Genomic DNA, 20,456 nt, shown 5'->3' with positions numbered 1-20,456 from the left:
TTCAACGTACATGCACAAATAGCACAACTTTTAATCAGCACCATTTTTTGACTGTACTGACCAATTTGGAAGTAGATCCAATAAATTCCCTAGGAGGAGGAGTTCAAATACAAGGCGAAAAATTCACCGAAAATGCGCACGGAAGTCACTATGGCCAACTTTGAGGGCACGCCACGGACACGCCCTTCAATGTACATGCACAAATAGCACAACTTTCAATCAGAACCATTTTTTGACTGTACTCTCAAATTTTGAAGCAGATCCAATAAATTCCCTAGGAGGAGTTCGTTCAAATACAATGCGAAAAGTTCTCCGAAAGTGAAACTTTACATTAAAATGGCTGACTTCCTGTGGGGTTTCGGGTATGGGTCCAAGAGGCTTTTTTGTACGTCCCGGCATGCTACACGTGCCTACCGAGTTTCTTACATATCGGTGAAACGTGGCGCCGGGGCTGCTGTTTTTTTATCCTGTAGGGGGCGCTACACACACGACAAACACGATTTTTGGTATGTGAGCTTCAGGCACTACTTTACACGTGCCCTGTGAATTTCATATTCATAACTATTACGGTCTCCGCACAGTTTTTTGTCCTTTTTACGTGAGCCTCAGGGAGCCATGGGGAAGCATCGTACCAAGTTTCATCTTAATCACAAGTGCCGTTGCAGAGATATGAACTTCTTCATTTTAAAGAGCGCCACCTAGTGGTGATGGTCTGAAATTGTGCACGGTGCCTAAGGAGGACATGAGGAACTATGGACCAAAGTTTGATGTCAATCGGACATACCAATGTTGAGAAATGGTCCTCTTCCTTTTTTGACGAAAAATCTACAGGAAGTAGAATTTCAAAAATGTTCAAATTAGTCTTTTTGCCAAGGCAGTCCCCAGGTGCTAGGTGAAAAATGTTGTGCGAATCGGACAAAGCGTGTAGGAGGACTACGAAAAGGTACTTTAAGGACATTTAGCGCTCTAACGAAAAAAAATTATAAGCGGAAGTGGGCGGGGCATATGTACATTCACTGAACGCGTGGATATAAGTTTTTTGAATGTGCGACAAAATATGCAAAAGTTATTAAGTAACCAAAAAGTGAAAATACTTTCCTAAATAGTAGCGCCACCCAGTGGCCGACCAGAAAGCGACGCAGATCAAAATTTTTCACCAGGCCTGACAACTTTGCCAAATAAAATTGAGTTTTCGTATATGTTCAGGGGGGCAATAAACACAGTCGAAGTGGCCTAAAAATAATAGGTAAGAAATCGAGCAAAAACAATAGGGACTGCCAGCGGTCGCTGGCTCGGTCCCTAATAAATTAAAAATCAATAAAAATCCATACCTAGAAAAAACCTATTTCCACTTTTTTACAGGATTGACTACTACGAGCCGTAATAGCTCAGTTGGGAAAGCGTTAGACTAAAAGATCTTAAAGTCCCTGCTTTGATCCTGGGTTTCGGCACATGTAGGGCTGTGTTTTAGGGTAGTAGTACGGCTGCTCACTTCTCCTAATGTATATAGGATGGGTCAAATGCAGACGACAAATTTTGTTTCATGTATGTAAAATGCTGTAAATGCTGAATATAGTGTGAAATGACAATAAAGACTGATATTTATTTACAATCGGCTTTTGACAAGGTTCCCCAAAAAGACCATCAAAATGCTTCAGCTTATTCAAAAAGCACTTCATAATAAAAAAAAATCCCCAATTTTGTAATAGTCACTACAATATGTAAATATTTAAATTAAATTAAAATTAAATGTGGGAAAATGTATTTGATATTGAGTTATACAGACAAGAATGTTTTCTTGTACATTCATACTGTCAGAAAAAATTACTAGCAACACAAAAAAACAAAATATTCATAAACAAATAAAAATATTTCCTTACCCCAGAAAAAGATTGGACAAAAGTACATCTTTTTGAGCAGTTTAAACGTTAAACAATCTGAGAATATAGCTTAAATCAAGCAGTTGAGTGGGAGTGGAAGCTTATGACAGTGATAGACATTCCATTCACAAAAATAGGGATAGGAGAAAACAATGACTATCACCTTGGACTTTGTCTTTAAAATAATTATGTAGGAGCATATGTTCTATAGTTTTGAGACTAATGGAATAGTACTTAAAAAAAGAAAAACTAAATCTGCAAATAAAAAATGATGAGTAAATAACCAAAAGCAATGAGGTTTTCAACTGACAGCAGTTAAAGGTTAATTGATATACTCCAATAAGGAGAACTCCTGAACTGGCTCTTTAATCCCTATTAGCTTCCCTTCATTGTTCATTGAAGCACAGTGTTTTTAATTAACAATTTAATTATTGATGAAGCACCTGATCAAGCTCTGTTAATTCATTTATTAACGAAAAAAAACAACTGATCGTTGCTTTCACTCATCTTTCTTTGCTCTCTTCCCCTGCTCCCTTTGCCCCTTTTCTGTCTTTCTCTTTTCCTTCTCATTCTGTTCTCTTTTTTCACCTTCTCCCTCAACTCAACAGAGTCAAAATAAATTAAGTAAATTAAATTAACTTAATCCTCCAAATAATGTGGAGTCACTCTATATTCAACTCATGAATTAAACCTAATTAAAAAATGAATTGTAATAATTCATTTTTTTTGTGAACTTAAATGTGTGCATTATTTTAAGTTGTTTTAATTGGTGATATTATGCCAGTTTGTTCCATTGACTCATTTTTATTAAGTTGACTTTATATAATTTCTCGATATAATTTTAAAAGCGCCACTGGGCTATAACGCTGACGATTAAAGAAAACATTTATTCATACCAAGACATATTTAAATAAGTTAAGTAAGTTTGGATAATGCTGCATATAACTAATATACTTATTTATAATTAATTCAGAAACAAACACTTATCCATTCACACACATTCATACACCAATGGCACAGCATCTAGAGCAATTCAGTATATTTTTCAAGGATACTTTGACATGCAACAGGAAGAGTTGAAAACCAAACTTCTGATTATCAACAACACGCTCTACATCCTGAGCCATCCTTTAGATATACCATAATACGATATGATATCATATGATATACAGTCAGGGTTGGGAGGGCTAGTATAAGTTAAATGAAAGTATCAATAATAACAATATTAAATCGTCACTAAATATGAAAATACAAACAAGAGAAAAGAAATTTCAATACAAAGTATCGATGCTAGTGTACTCTATATTCTGTAAGACAACAGAACAATGGAACCCTAGAAAAGAAAATGGAAACAGAAAAAATGGAAACTGGAAAGACTGTTGTCCTCTTTTGTCCTCTGCTCAGTGTATTTTTAAAGAAAAGCTGATGTATTTTAAAACTGTAATCCTGATAAAAGATCCCCATTAAAAGCTACAGGTGTAAAGGTGGGGGTGTGGGGGCTCCAGGATTTTGTACCCAGGGACCTCTACATTCTTAAAATGTGCCTGTAGGATTCATACACTATAACCATGCTCACATCCCATCAGCAGAGAAAATTACGAACATCAAGTGCCAGCCAGAAGGAGGAGTGAAATGGAAAGCTAGCAGCTTGTGTGTTTCAGGTGGAGTTGTGGTTTTGGCAGAGCTAGGGCAGCTGTTGCGCCCAGGCTGTGACAAAAGAGGCTTACATATCGGGCACATATTACATTGCCCATTCATTACTATAACTAAGATACCATCCAAAACAACAACCTCTTCTTCAAGGAGCTGCACAATCTGAGCACTCCACAAAAGCCTCCTCTGCAGAGACAAGTTGACTGAATAATTTACAGCGTTTGTCTGAGTCGTTTTAATTTCAACAAGAGTTGGAGGCACACAGTGGCTGCCTCACCTGTTGGGAGTATGTCCTCAGGGATATCAGGAAGTAGCAATGCACCTGTTTTTCAGCGTCTTGCTGTGTTCAAATCACATATAATTCAGCCATGATTCAGATTCAGTCAACAGGTGCTGAGGACAATATTCAAAGCTGGGAGCCTTTTACTGTAGGTGTAGATGTATATTATTTAAAAATACAAAAACTTGAGCTTGTGTTTTCTCTGTAAAATTATGGGTCTGCCAGCCAGAAGCAAGATGACACCAGCAAATGATTATCTTCTACACCTTTATAGTCTGTCCATTCATTAGAGAACGAGACGTGGAGGTAATTTAAGGAGAGAATGGGAGACGTTTGCTGTTAAAGAAATCTTTCTGTCTGTTTGTGACTTTTCAATTTACAATCGTCATTCATGTGTGAACAGAGAGAGAAATGAGATATGAATAAAAGATAGAGAGACATTGAAAAAGAATGAGGGAGGGTTGTCACTGAGCGTATAATCTGTGTATTCTTGGGAGCCCTTGAAGCCAGGCAGTTCACTGAACATAAAAATTAATAGCAGAGTGATTAACAGAAGCAACGGCAGCTTACAGTCCTACTGTGGTAAACTGTTAGAAAAACGCCTCCTCAAAGCTCCAGCTTCTTTGTGTACACAGTGCGTGTTCACAAACACAAAGACATGCACACACTGAAATACTCATTAACACTGCATCACAGACACATTTCTCAGAACATACACAGTTTAATATACACAGAGACCACAGATACTAAGTCATTCACATTCTCAAACCCACAGACAAGCATGTACATCATCTTCATGATCTGGCAGTTTTATGTAATTTACATGTAGATTTCTCTGGAATGTGTTTTGGACGCATGGCACTGGCATAGGGCTACCACCTAAAAAGTCAATGAGTAGCATTTGTCAGTCAAATCTTTGCACTTTGGTTTTTTAGCTGTGCCATTTTACACAGAGCGACATAATGGCAGGCTGTAAACTTAACAAAGCGAGAAATGATCCGAAACCACAAAAATAACAGCGAAGGAAACCAGGAAGATTCAGAGTTAAAGGAGGCAGCGTGACACTGGACTGCGGAGTGCTCCAACACTTTCTGCTTTGCGGCTGACTGTCGGTGAAACAGGTGGTACAACCTCCTCCACTGCCGTCCACTGTGACTGACCCATGGGCAGTCCAACAGCCCAGCAGCAGAGATGTTCTGTGGTGAGCTGGGATTTCTAACTGAACAATGATGACTGTGGAAATCTAATGTTTTACAACAAAAAAATTAAGAAAGGCAAAGATAACTCCAAGATTCTTAACGGTGGTGCTGGAGGCCAAGGTAATACCATCTAGATTAACTGTATCTTTAGACAGTGAGTTTCGGAGGTGTTTGGGGCTAAGTACAAGAACTGTGAGCCTGGCTACAGTTCTGAAGAGGAACCTGGGGTTGTTCTTATTTTCTTCTATTAGTGTTTATTTCTGGTAATGCTCGTTTAATTTAATTTAGGTATTTAACATGTAAACCAAAATTGTTTGCTTTAGTTAAACATTAATAAAACAGCCAAATTTGTCTTGAAAGAATTGACATCAGAAAACTCATTATGCAGTATAACCTGGGAAGCACTTGCAGGAGGTGATGCATTAGCGACCAGTGTCAGAGACTCGGTAATGGTTGGAGTAGATTTGAGAAGGGATGTATGAGTAACTAGAGTAATGAGTGAATAACATAATATGCTACGAAACAAAACTCCAATCAACATGAAATCCTATGCTAATGTAACAGGGGAGTTTTCCCTGTCCAGGTATGAAAAAAACAAAATGCTAAACAACAGCTCTGAGAGAATAAATATTTCCAGCACCTCCTGTTCCTCTGAATCATTCAGGGGCCCCCCGCAAACACGGCCCTTGCTCACGCCATGGCACACCATGATTATTGAGCCCAATGCAGATCAACAGTTAATAAATGAATATCATGTATCTCATTAGCACTTGGCACCACCGTGGCTTCATGGTGAGCATCTCTTTATACTTTGCTTATTCTTGGTACATTTGCACTGGTTTCCTCCTGGAGCTCCTGGTGATGGTCCTTCAGTTCAAAGGCATGTGTGTAAGTCAGGTTGAGTAGAGACTCTGATGTCCAGGTTCAACCCCTAGCACAGTAGAAATAAGCAGGTATGGTAAATTCAATTAAATTCAATTCAGTTTTATTTGTATAGCGCCAATTCATAACAGAAGTTATCTCAGGACACTTTTCAAAATAGATTTGGGTCACCAGTACTCCAGGACAGCTTTCGTCATTAAGATAGATTATACAATATGATATTCTGGTCATTCTGATGAAAAGAATAGAATAGAATGCACAAGGGAAGTTGTGCATCATGACACAACCATACAAACAAACACACATGCATGCAGGTCCAGAAGGTAAGGGATTTAAGGCTCAGTGTCTCAGATTAAGTTGAAGGCTTATAAAGCTGTCTGACCACTACTGGCTGTCTTTGCTTCCTCCTCTCTCTCAGCTTTGCTCAACCTCTCTTTGTGTCTCTTTTTTGTAAATTGACTATCGTCACTTTCTTTTTGTGGGGGTTTTGTGTTTTTTTACCTTTCTTGTCTGTATTTGAATTCAGTATTCAATATTGAATGTAATAGAAGAAAGTCAGAAATAATATAACACATTTTATCACACTTGGCTTTTATAAACTGTGTTATCAATCTCTCTTGTGTCTTGTTCTTTTTTTCTGAAAACCTTTGGGATTGGGATTTGGGAAAACATAATTCTAGCTCAAACTTTCTCTCACGCTCTTTCTCTAAAAAACTCCCCACTGACAGCATCTGGCAAATGTGTATCCAAAGAGACACACATGACTTAAAGAACTGCTGACAGCCTGTGGATCCATCCCATCAGCTTACTGTCCCATCGCAGGATCAATTCTACCTCATTACTCATAACTCAGCATAAAGAGCAGCATAAAACCAGCAGGTCTAGCCACTGTGTCATTCTTAAACTGACAATCAGCAATCTGTGAAGGCTATAATTTATATATATATAGATTACAGTTTTCAACATGTACCTATACAATAGAGACATAATAATAATAATAATTAATAAAATAAAATATGATCACACTGCTTTCCAGGATAGAGCATTCCTGGGGAACACTGTATGCATGTTGATGCCTTGTCCATTAAATTTTGGATGGTCAGTTTTAGAAACTACACTTAAAGGTATTTTTTGAAGCAGAGTTGTATAAGGTACTTAATAGTCAGTGTGTTACCGACAGTAGATAGGGGTCAGTGCACCCCCAGTTCAGAGACACGGACAGGAGTGCTGGCAGAGAAGCAGAGCAATGCAGAGAGAGCAGTTGCAGAAAATTTTAAATTAATATCATCAATATTAGTGTACGCTATATTAAGAATATTTTCCTTAGATCTTCTGTATTCATACACATAAGCCCAGCTGTACCAGGCACTGTATTACGCTGTAGATCAGCTGTTTGGGTCAAAGTTACTGTGGTGTGGCTCATAAAATAACAAGCAAGCATCATCTCTAAAATCTTTAGGAACATGAAGTTCAATTTCAGTCTGATCTTGCAACTTTCTGACCCATGGATAAGTACCTAATAAAACCCTGCTTCAAAACACCTGAACTATCCCTTTTAAGTTTTGGAACAGGAGAATTCCCCTGCGGTGAGTGACTGTGACAACCTGACATCTCAAAAATGAGGGATGAAACAGACTATTGTCAAGTGTTACAGTGAGGTGACGACTAATTTACATTTATAAGAATGCATTTACATGATCCATGGAGTGCAATTAACAGTTAAGTGTTCTAGCATGCTGTGATGAATAGAAACAGATGTCAGAGCAGCTATGCGTGCAGGTGCATATGGTTTACACCCAAGGGCATGAGGGTAGCTTTGTGACCTCCATATCCTATCTCTTTGTCCCCATGTGTGGAAACCTTTTTTACCACACTGGTTGTGCATCGCTTTCTCTTTGACATCCATGTTAACAAATGGGATTGAACAAAACAAATGAGCATGCTGCTGCTCATGAGAGTGCTATGGCAGATCACTCAATAATACACACAGTTAACACACTGTAGACCTGTTGTTCCCAACCTTTTTCCTTAAGGGACCAATTTTACTAACATTGTCAACTAATGACCACTGACTAAGTGACATATTTTATGGATGCTTCATATTATATTTAATTTATAACAATAACAGTACAGAGCAACTGATAAACTGTACAATGAACCCAAACAGTGAACAGCAGGAGGTTTGTGTAAAATCCAACAGATTATTTCCTGTGAGTTTTCCTGATCCTTTGAGGACCTTTAAATACAATTCTGTCCATATTATGTTTTATGTTTTTGCTTTTTTTTTTTTTTTTTTACATTTTTAATAATACATATACATTCATACTTAATAGGCTTCTTGTTTGACAAATTCAATGTTTATTTTCTCATTATTCCATTAGCAGTTTGGTTGTACTAAATGCTTACTTTTCTAATGCAGGATGAGGCTGTTTATCAGACAGTGAAGGCTCTGTGTAAAGCCTGTGTAAATAATAATTTAACTTTAAGAATAACCTTCCTTCCTTTATCTGCCTGTCTGTCTGTCTTTCTTTCTATGCAGCTGAACAGCAGCATGCCTGTATGTTTGCCAGTAGCACAAGCAGAAGCATTATGGAAGTGAAAGAGCGACGTCCATACTGCTCACTCTCCAAGAGCCGCAAGGACAAGGAGGGACCGTACACTGGTGAGATTGCTCACTTATTCATTGCTTTGTTTCTTCATTCATTGTGTTAGTGTTTGCATTCTGAGATTCTTTTAATCGTTTAAATTTAGAGATTAACAGATTATTAACAGATAATTACTGCTGCTAGGAGCCTCTCATTGACAAACAAAAAGTGTTTATCAAAGTGGGCCACACTGATTAGAGATTACATTTTCAATTATAGACCAATATATTCCCCATATATGTACAAACCATTATCTATTTTCAAAATTTACAAAGCTAATGCAGGGCTCAAAATAAGGATTGCCTGCTTTGGGGAATTAAATCTCACAGGCATGCGATAGAGAAGAATGAAACACAACATTTTTTTCTGGAAATGATGGTGGAAGTAGCTAAGGAATGAGACATTGCGCTTCCCTCTCCTCTCTGTTGAGAGTTGCACAAGCACATTTCCGATAGGGGCACTTGCGAGAAAATTACAGTGGGTAAAGAGCTGAAATGCAAGCATTTCAATTATCCTGGAAATAAAAGTTTAGTTGGGTGGTGTTAGTGGATGTGAGCAAAACTATGTGTAGCACAGTTTGACGCAGGTTTGAGAGCAAGGTGGATAAAACAGGGTCTTCAAGTTTCTCAAAAACCGGAGATGCGGATCAGCATCTCGCTTGCATGGTAGCTGTGTTGCATCATAAAACCAAGAGTCTAGCAATAATATTAAGATTGTACTCACCAAACACCCACGTTAGACATAAGTAATATTATAAAACAATTAATACGTTATTACCACAGCTGTCTGTAGATTTAAGTATTTAGATAATCTGCCCTTGACTGTTGGCTTTTTTTACACTCTGCATAAGTCTGATCTAGCTTTGTTTAATTAGTTTGGTGAATAAAATATTATCATATCATATAACCGATAGAAAGGGTGATTGTTTTGTTTGAAAAAAAAAAAACAGACAGAAACAGAAAAGACATCTGAATATCAAGTAGTGCTTCCCAGAAGGCAGACGTTGATATGCCTTGTGTAGTACATGAGACAGGTCCTGGATGTTTTTCCAGCTGGCCTGAGGCTGTACTTAGTCCAGCTGCTGAGAAAGCAGTCCTCCATAGATCAACCTACAACTCTGGAGGTTATCCCCAGGAGCTGCAGAATATTGGCTTTCAGGGATTCACTGCACTTCGGACAGCAGGGTAGTTTGTGTTGCAGACAAGATGAAGAAGGTGAGAAGAGCAGGCGGTGAAACTTCCCCCCCCAGTCCACAATGTCAGAGAACCATCTACCTGCTCTTATCAACACTTAAAAAATCATATTTGTGTTGGGTATGACTCATGGCTTGAGCTGCATTGATAGCTTGGTTAGCTCCAAAAACATTCTGGTGGTTTTGGATGAGGATGCTGGCTTCACACAACTGGAAAAAATCATTAACATTTTCCAAAGAAATGTGCGGCTCCTTCTTGTCGTTGATCAGTGCCTCCTAGGCATTCATTTGGAAGATGTGGTTGTGAGAGGCACTAGCCGCACAGTTGTTAGTTTATAGTACAAGCAGAGGCCTGGAGCGAATTTGTCCCTGCAGGGCTCCACATCTGCACGTGATCAGTGTGTGCAGCGTTTCCTGCACTGACAGAGAGAGTTACTGAGAGATGATTCTCTTTAAAGACCCCATTAAGATGGAAGCTAGAGCCACAGGTCACAAGTCTTTGAACTCTAAGGGGCATGTTGTTTTTCTAAAGGTGGAAGGTACGCTGCTTTCCATGCTGTAGGATCAGTGTGTTTCTCCAGTGATTGCTTTAAAATGGGCTTACAGTATGTATGGTACAGTGCATTATGTGTTTTAGTGTTGTAAGAAAATATTGAAAAATGTGGTATTGTGATGTTTTATCAATTATCAAAAACACTGTAGCTCACATAACATAAATCGTGTTTTTCATGTTTTTAGTGCCCCCTACAGTATATCAAAAAAGCAGCCCCGGTGCCACATTTCACCGATATGTATGAAACTAGGTAGGCACGTGTAACGTGCAGAGACCTACAGAAAAGCCTCTCGGACCCATACCCCCAAGCCCACGGGAAGTCGGCTATTTTGGTTTCAAAATTGGTCAGTACAATCAAAACAAACTGTAGATGAAATGTTGCGCTATTTGTGACTGTACGTTGAACCGCATGCCAGTGACGACTTGTCGAATTCAGCCAATTCGCCATAAAACAGTACTCATAACTTCAGTGTGCAATGTCCAATCTCCAATAAACTTCATATATTCTGTAACAGTCTCGCCCTGTACACGTCCTCATAACTTCAGCGTACGTGGTCCAATCTCAATGAAACTTTACGTGTGTTATAACAGTCCCGCCCTGAACACGTCTACATGACAATATTCAGACATTGTGATAGTGCCACCTACTGGCAACAGGAAGTAAGCGCTGTGTGGCGATTTTGATCTGATTTACGTGAAATTTTCATGCTGTGGTCCGCACGTGTTACGATGGCACGCGACGCGGCCGCAGCATGCCCCAAGTTGCGTGGAGTGTGAGGTCCTGCCCAACGCCGCTTGCAGCTTTAATTCTTACCCATTATTTTTAGCCCCCTTTGACTGCATTTTTGCCCTCCTGAAAGTATACGAAAACTCAATTTTATTTGGCAAAGTTATATTCTAAGCGTCGATTTCGGGTCAGCCACTAGGTGGCGCTACTATCATAAAAAGTGTGTTTAGGCTAATAACTCCCGCATCGTTTGTCGCACATTCAAAAACCTTATATCCATGCGTTCAGTGAATGGTTCTGCATCTCCCCATATAGACCACGCCCACTTCCGCCTATAATGTCCATAAACTACTTTTTCATGTTCCTCCTATGCACTTTGTTTGATTCGCACGAAATTTTTCACGTAGCATCTGGGGACCGTCTTAACAAAAAGCTATTTGAAGAATTTTGATATAAAAAAAAATAAACATCCTATAAAATTAGCACTTCCTGTAGATTTTTTGTTAAAACAGGAAGTGAGCATTTCTCCACATTGGTATGTCCGATTGACACCAAGCTTGGGTCCATAGTTCCCCATGGCTTCCTTAGGCATTGTGCACTTTAAAATTAAGAAGTTTATATATCCACATCGGCACGTGTGGTTAAAATGAAACTTGGTACGATGCTTGCCCATGGCTCCCTGAGGCTCGTTAAAAATGCATCAACAATCTGCCACTAGGTGGTGCTCTGGTGGCATGATAAATCACTGTGCAGAGACCGTAATAGTTATGAATATGAAATTCACAGGGCACGTGTAGACTGGTGCCTGTAGCTCACATACCAAAAATCGTGTTTGTCGTGAAACTGTGTTTGTCGTGAAACTGTGATTCCATTTCTGGCATTTAAGGGCTTCTGTTTTAACTAACTCCTCCTACAGATTTGATCAGATTGGCTTCAAATTCAATCACTGCAGTCTAGACACAGTGGTGATCGAAAGTTGTGCTATTTGTTTAACCGCGTGCCTGTGACGACGTGTCGAATTCCGCCGATTGGCCATAAAACAGATATTACTCATATCTTCAGTGTACAGTCCCACCCTGAACACGTCCTCACAACTTCAGTGTACATGGTCTAATCTTAATGAAACTTCACACGTTTGATAACAGTCCCACCCTGAACACGTCTACATGACAATATTCAGATATAATGATAGCGCCACCTACTGGCAACGGGAAGTAAGCGCATGATTATGATCTGATTTCCGCGAAATGTTCATGTTGTGGTCCGCACGTGTTATGACCGCACGTGACGGGGCCACAGCACACCTCGAGTTGCGTGGAGTACGAGGGCCCGCTCATCGCTGCTCGCAGCTTTAATTATTTTTATTATCAGTTCATCTGTCAGTCATTTTCTCGATTAGTCAATTGGTTGTTTGGTTCATAAAATGGTGAAAAATCTGTTTCCCAAGGCACAAGGTAATCAATAAATGTCTTATTTTATCCACAACACAAAGATATTCAGTTTACTGTCATAGAGGACTAAAGAGAGACTTTTTTTGCTTAAATAACTCAAAAAGATTAATCGATCATCAAATTAGTTGTTGATTAATTTAATTAGAAAATTAAATGATTAATCTGCTGATTGTTGCAGCTCTAGATGTCAACACTCTCTCTCGTGAGTTTAGGGAGGTGCTGATAATGTAATAATAATAACTATGTGTGTGACTCATCATCTGTGTATCTATCTATGCTAGGTTCATCAGGGGACAGCGAGGACTGCGCTATTGGCTCCCAGGGACTCCGGGTCCCCACTCAGAAATCCTACTCCTCCAGTGAAACCCTCAAGGCCTTCGACCAGCACCAAGACCAGACCAGGTGAGAACTGGGATTACATCAATCACTTCTGTATACAGAAAGGTGTATTAGTGTAAAAATAACTATTATTCTTCTTTTCTATTATAGCTTGTATTTTTCTATTTTATTTGAATGTAATGTTTATTTTCTTCTCTATTGTGTTTGTGTTATTTTGTCGAGCTGCTGTGACAAGCAAATTTCATATCGTATCGTAACATATCATATATTGTCTTACGCAGAGTAGATAATTATTATTAGAACTGCGTCATAGATTTCTGAAGCACTTCAAAATACATGGTATTGACCAGACTAAAACATATCTATACAGTTATGATTGATAGGTACAGTCAAATCTCTGCTAATAGTTCCAGAGAGGAGTTGGTAGATACTGGTTTTGTTCACCTGGTAGGATCAAAATGATTATTCTTACTTTATTTAAATTCCCATGTCTACTCACTATACTTCTACTTCCCAATGCTGTTATTTTCATGGTTTATAAGAAAGCTTGAACCAACATGATCCGTCCAAAGCCCTTTCCAGTTACACAGATTATTCCGTCAAAGCATGAAAGTGAAATGAATGAATGAATTTTTATTCCACGTGTTCTAGAAAAAAAAGTAATAGAATAATGTGTTTTGAATATACAGAAATGTTTATTTCAACCAGTACCATAAGACTATAACCCTGAAATGTCAGACCTTAAATGTTTTACTTCCCACTTGTTTTTATGTAGTATGCGTGTGAGACTAGAGCCCGTAGTTTTTGTTGTGTGTTACTGAAATTAACTGTTCAGTATGTATGCAAATGTTATGAAAGCAGATGGTACTGACAATAAATGTGACCTGGGTTGTAATAAGAAGGAGAAGAAAGTGAACAAACCAGCAAACTGTAAAGGGAACAATATGGATTGTTAACTTTTCTAAACATAGCACACACTATGTTCATTTCAAATTAATTGCCTGTTGTGCTTTTTAATAACTCTTATATCTATAGGATTTGTCCAGGTTTTTTTATATGTGTGGTTAAGGATGCACAATTTTTTTCAGCCGATACAATAATGATAATTACCTGCTTCTCGTGGCTGATACAATAAGCAATAATTTTACATTTTTGTATCATAAAAAAGGAGTTCATAACCTGTTGTTTATGCACACCTAAGGGAAAGAAGGATAAGATGTAGTAAGCAAAGATTGATAATTTTATATTCTTTAGCTCTGATCTAACCAAATCTAACTGACATCTGCTGTTCTGACTCTTCAAATGTTCATTTTTGTCTTCACACTTATTCTTCACCTAAACATAAAGCCTATCAAATGTATTGCATAAGAATTCAAAATAAACTGTTATTATCAACCAATAATTTATCTTCCATAATTTCTTCATCGGAACGATACATAAAAATATACTTTTACTGTATCATGCCCGATATAGATTGTGCAACCCTATTATAGATAGGGTTAAAGACCATTAACACTAGAGAAAAATCGCCGACCACTGTCAGTGATCAGCCTAGGCAATGTTTTTACTGTGTTTTCTGACAACCACACACACTGTCCAGCTTGATCTCTGATTGCACTTTAAACTGGTTTGGTACCTATAAACCTAACAGTGAGTTTTTATTCTGAAGGACTCTTCTTTTATTATAGTAACACTTTTGTCCCGTTGACAGGTTACTGTACGGGACAACCAAGGGACAGAAGGACATGGTTCATCGTGAACAGGATGATTATAACAGACAAGGTGAGTCCATGTGCAGACACATATGCTGCCCTTGCCTTCTTTCTATGGTTGCCTGTGCACACTCAAGCAACAAGGCTTAAAATTGTGTATTTTGAACTAGATAGGTGTTCTGTTGGTAGCCTTGAAAAATCTTGCTTCTCTGCTTTTTATGAGGCTGCAATTTGATCATGTTTATAATGCCTTTTTTCTCTTTGGCTTTCTTTAATTTGTGATTTTCACATCATTAATTGACAGATGCATTTAGTGCATGACCAATCCTGTGTTAATGCAAATCTTAATTTTTGCTTTATCCAAAACTTGTTATTTGTTATTAGGGCGTGTACAAATTTGTGGATTTTTAAAACTTGCTTTACTCATTAATGGTCCAAGTATGGATGTATGCATGTCAGATTGAGTGGAAAGAGATATTAATGGTATGTTAAATATAAAGTATGTCAAATGAAAGCTATAATGAACCCCTAAAAAAAACATCAAAGTGAAAGAAATAGAAGAAAGAGGCACAATAAATAGGCAAAAATGCTTAACCACAGTGTGTATCCATTGTTCTCTAGCTCCAATTAACACAGCGTCAATATTTGAGAAATGAAAAAATCATAATTACTCAATCATCTTATCGCCTTCGTTTTCACTGCTAGCCTAATTGGAGTTCATTTAAAATTAATATAACTTTTAATTGAACGGCAGCACCCGTTATCTCTTGTTGTGCCATTAATTACGGAAAGCTTTTATAATTTCCCTTTCATTTGCTGATTAAAGATGAAGAGGCACACACTGAGATTTTGCAGATACTTTACTTGTCTTCTTTTCATTTATATTTTAAAGGATTATCACACATGTTATTTGAGCGTGATTTCAGCCCATTTCCAGAAAGAATTACTCCTGATGACTTATTAAATTAAATGAAAAAAGTATACTGAATTTGTAATCTATTTGTGAATTTCTTTTCCCAGTTTGCATGTTTTCAAATATTAAATAAGCATTTTTTTTAAGGGAAGAAACAGATCCCCCATTTAAACACAATATTTAACATGTTCCTTTTGTTTTTGGAGGGAACTGTGAATTTTTTTTTACATGTTCCATAGGATGTAATTACAAAAAGGCCTAAAGCCCTGCATCCATTAAACATCCATCATTACTGTATATGCTCCCAAGTAAAATTACTGACATTTTAATGCACATTATTTTAGATAACTCAACAATTTCAGTCTTACCTTATTGTATCTGTTTCAATTTATGTCTTGCATTTGAATTATTTATTTTATGCTTATTTAAAATCACTACAGCACTATTACACATATACTCCAAAAAATAAATCATATTTTACAGCACAAAAGATTCATGTGAAATATTTATGTTGTATGTCATTGATTTTTTTAGTGCTATGGTTAGTTAGTTGGTTAGTTGTTTCATGTTTATTTTTGCCCTTTTTGTCAAATGTTGTCAAATTTTTCAAAACTTTTATTTTTGAAATCTAATAATATAACCCACAGGAACTTCCTACTTACACCCAGGAGACTAGTTATAATGTTCATGAATGTATATTTTTGTGAAATTTCATCAAAATGTGTGTTTAGATTAAAGTCTATCCATAAATAACCAGTGTTGTATCGATTCATTCCATGTATATAATTCTCAGTTGTCTAGTTTTTAGTATTACTGATTCCTCAGAAACTTCCTAATTGTGTGGCGTGGCTCTTAATTATGAAAATGCTGACCTTTTGAAGCTATAACAACACTTTTTTTCTCTTGGTTTTGTCTATGATCATTTCAAGATTAATATATTTGAATATGTTCTATAATTTAGATCTGAGCGAAATGGTATAAAATAATCTATGTGCATTTTGTACAAATGATTAAATTTATGATATTATAGATGCACATCCTAATGCGAGTTGCATCACCTTCACAGTTTATTTGTGGATAGTCTGCAGGCTTAAAGCTTTTGTCTTCTTTCTCTTCTCCTGTAATGGCTAAATGAGATTTAAGGGATCTAGTTAATAAGTATCCACCTTCTTAGTCTGGTCTTTCTTCTCTATTGCTAGAGTGGTCTTTTAGTTGTGTCTCTTTTTTTCTTTTTAATGATTTTCTTTTTAATTTTTGTCCTGCCTGACGGTGGTGTCGGACTATTAACACTGAGCCGAGGCTTCTTGAACACATGATGATTCTGTACTGCATGAGTCAGGCTCTGTACGGGTTGCAGCTGCTGTCAATGTGTGCTCTCCTTTCTTAACTCAGATCCTTCTCTCCGTCTTGGCAAACCTCTTTGCTACACACTCTCAATTGCAAGACCAGGTGTGTTTAGGCCATTATATAGGGTCAGTAATAATAATTTATGATACAATTCAATTAATCAGTTAGTTGATCAACAGAAAATTAATTTTGATAATTGGTTTATCCTAGAAATGTATCAAATTTCAAAAAGGCCAAACATGTTCTGGTTCCAGCTTCACGAATGTGAGGATTTACTGTTTTTTTTTATTTTATATAGAGCTGCAATGATTGGTTGTTTTTTTCAGTTAATTGACCACTATGTTGATATTTGATTAATTGTTGAAATTTTATAGACCAAATTACTTTTCAATGAATCAAGAAAACGTGTTAATCAGTTAATCTGTGTTTAATCAAAATTGAAAACAATGTCAATTACAGCCTTAGTTTAAAAAAAATAAAACGTGTACATTGAATATCTTTTGTTTACTGAAACAATACAAGTGAACAATTTAGTTTTGCCTTCTGGGAAATTGGATGGCTCTCTACCTAATTTATAGCCAGGTAATGAACTTGTTTGTATATAAATGAGCTATTAGAAGAGAACATAAATATGAAGGTGATTTTAATTTTATTTTTATCAATCAGTTGAAAATATGAAAATTATTCAGCTTGAACATCAGTATTTCTTTATAGTTTTCACTGTGCTTTTGTCACAGGCCTTTAAGTGTCATATTTGAAGGTATCTATCACAGATGTGATTATCTTATTATAAAGTTGGTATATATACAACAACATGCAATTTCTAATTTATAGTAATTATAATAAATAATTTAAAGTGTAATGTGTATTTTTACACAGTCACTAGTATGTATAACACTATCTTCTCCATCGTCTCTATTTTAGGTCAGCATTTCAGTCTTCGTCAGCTGGGGATCTGTGAGCCACCGTCGCGTCGTGGCCTGGCCTTCTGCTCCGAGATGGGCCTGCCCCACCGTGGCTTCTCAGTTGGAACGGCCCAGGACCTCGACACCGATAGTCAGGCTGTGATGTCACCGGAGCGTGCCATGCGGCTGTGGGGCCGCGGGGGTCTGGGGAAATCATCCGGGAGGAGTTCCTGCCTGTCCAGCCGCTCCAACTCAGTGCTGACTCTTACCGACACCGAGCACGAGAACAAGTCAGACAGCGACAATGGTAGGACATATTACTGACTGTTTAACCTCCTTCTTTCTGGTTTTCTTTATCTCTCTATGCTCAAAAGCTCACCTACAGTAATACTCATGTTTAGCTGTTTCTATATCTTAAATGTAGAAGTAGAGTGGCCCATGTTTCATTTTTAGTTTACTATTGACGTCTTCTCAGTCACACAGAGACACGCTATTTACTCATTCTGATTGATTTCCTTTCAGTCTTGACTGTGAGAGTATACATATAGTGTATGATGGAGCATTATGCTGATTGTTGATAGGATGGGTGCTTACAATGTGCAGCCAAGTGTGATCTCCAGTCTCCAGCAACGTCAAGGCAAGTTGATGCCTCAGACACTGCCATGGCTTGTCTTGACACTGATATAAGTCTGGAATTATGTGTTGATACAGCAATTCACATCCTTACTAGATTCTTTAAAAAAAAGAGATATAAATAAAGTCTCGGTTGTTACTCGATCTTTAGGAATTTTTGCACAGTCTCAGCAGAGATGAGAGCACTTTGTTCCTTTATTTTATCAAATGATCAAGTGATTTTCTATGGTAGAATCACAAATAAATCCTGACCTAAATTCTTTCTAGCAAAAAGCCAAGCGATGCAACTTTCTTGTCTTGCTGTGACTCCGCTGGTTGTGCTGTGTGTGTGAGAGGGACAGAAGCTGAATTTCCTCGTCTCATTGTTGTGTAAAGACATTAAGTACAGTAGTGGTAGTAGTTAATGTCTACCCTGCAATGAGTGGAAGGCCCACTCTGCCACCTCAAATACAAATAAATAGAGAGGAAAAAGAAAAACTGTCTCATAATAACACCTTTCTGACTGCTGGCACAGGAACATCCTGCAATGCACTTATATTAAACTAATCAGATGACAAACATCTTCTGGACTGACAAGAAATGAGACTATGAGAAACTGACATTGACATATTCACTATTTTCTGACAATTCAAAAACCAAATGATTAATTGATTAATAAAGAAAATAATTGGCAGATTAATCAATAATGAAACTTTTTTTTTTAGCTGCAGTTCAAATTGTCACATCCATTCCTTAGTTTGGGAATGAGATAACTTCTGTTACAATTGGGCACTATTCAAATATATTGAATTTAAATCATCAAAGCAAGCTGGGTATAATCAGAACATGTAGTAGTGGTACTTAATGTGTGTGTTTAGTTAATAAGGAAACATTTGAACAATTATACAAATAATTTAGAGGAAGTAAAAAAGTAAAAAAGTCCCTACGTGTACTGCATGTGCAGATTATTTTTGGATATATTCAACAGCAGTTTCTCTAGATTGACAATAATGTGGATCCACTGATATTTACTGTATACATACACCCCCACTGAATGTCCTCTCTGGTGGTGGGAATTGGGGAAGGAGGGGCACAAGTTGGGGGTAGGGCAGCAGCAAAACCCAAAAGCATGTCCTGCTAATGAATTGAATTAATGATCACAGTTTAGCTGAGCAGTCATTTGTTTTGTGTCCTTTTTTTGCACTAATGTGTGTGCACTTATCATATAGATGTATGCACAAAAACGTGTATGTGCAAATATCTTTGTAAAGTTGTTTTTTATATGCTTGTGTATGCATTTTTGTGTGTGTGTGTGTGTGTGTGTGTGTGTGTGTGTGTGTGTGTGTGTGTGTGTGTGTGAAGCCTGTTCATTATCCTCAAGGTAGTTTTCCCTAACAGGTGTGAATTTCATACTGAATAAAGCACTTGGTGTTGATTTCACGCACATACACACACACACACACACACACACACACACACACACACACTGTATTTTCATTAAGACACACACACACACACACACACACACACACACACACACACACCCACACACACACAGCGGGTTTTCATTAAGAGATGTGATGTTGTAATTAACAGTGAGATAAAGTGCTGAGTCACAGTATCTCCTATATTAAGTTTGATAATGTTTTTATTAAATGGCATTATGCTGTGGATGTCAGTGCTCTGGAGGATACACTTCCCATCTCTAAAAGTGAGTAGTCGTCAAGTTTTCAAAGGCTAATTGCTGCTTTAAAATGCAGGTGTGTGTGTATGTGTGTGTGTGTGTGTGTGTGTGTGTGTGTGTGTGTGTGTGTGTGTGTGTGTTTGTCTGTCTGTGTGTCTTTGTGTATGTGTGTGCATGCTAGCTCTCATTTGTTAGTGTGTGTGTAAGTGTGGAGATGAAGTGGTTCAAGTACGGTCACTTGTGGGTTTAGACTAGTCTTATCAGTGGTAATATTGTTTTTGTGTCCCATGAGAGTGGTGGCTTGGTCATGGAATGGTGATTAACCCTGATAAGAGCAAGACAGTTTCAAATGTTAGAGAGAGAGAACGGTTGTATGACATGTTTTGTTTTTAAGGGCTCGCTTTGAAGCTCACACTGGTATGCACCTTGCATCATGTGCCTCGTGTGGTCTCTAAGTAGGACACTGTTGGTCCATTACCGGA

At 37.6% G+C, this 20,456-nt stretch overlaps 1 protein-coding gene across 10 annotated transcripts in view; it reads left to right on the top strand.

Annotated features, from left to right (window-relative positions):
- Positions 1-20,456, top strand: part of LOC127355461 (teneurin-3) — a 361,742-nt gene that overhangs the window by 115,916 nt on the left and 225,370 nt on the right. For all 10 annotated transcript variants that reach the window (XM_051386366.1, XM_051386371.1, XM_051386367.1 and 7 more), the window contains 4 exons: positions 8,434-8,556; positions 12,744-12,864; positions 14,513-14,583; positions 17,698-17,985. In XM_051386366.1, coding sequence (XP_051242326.1) covers positions 8,454-8,556; positions 12,744-12,864; positions 14,513-14,583; positions 17,698-17,985 — 583 coding nt within the window. In that variant the 5' untranslated portion in view covers positions 8,434-8,453. The remainder of the gene's footprint in view (positions 1-8,433; positions 8,557-12,743; positions 12,865-14,512; positions 14,584-17,697; positions 17,986-20,456) is intronic.

This window comes from Dicentrarchus labrax, unplaced genomic scaffold (assembly GCF_905237075.1).
Source record: "Dicentrarchus labrax unplaced genomic scaffold, dlabrax2021, whole genome shotgun sequence".
Lineage (NCBI taxonomy): Eukaryota > Metazoa > Chordata > Actinopteri > Moronidae > Dicentrarchus > Dicentrarchus labrax.
This window is presented reverse-complemented; position numbering and strand designations above follow the sequence as displayed.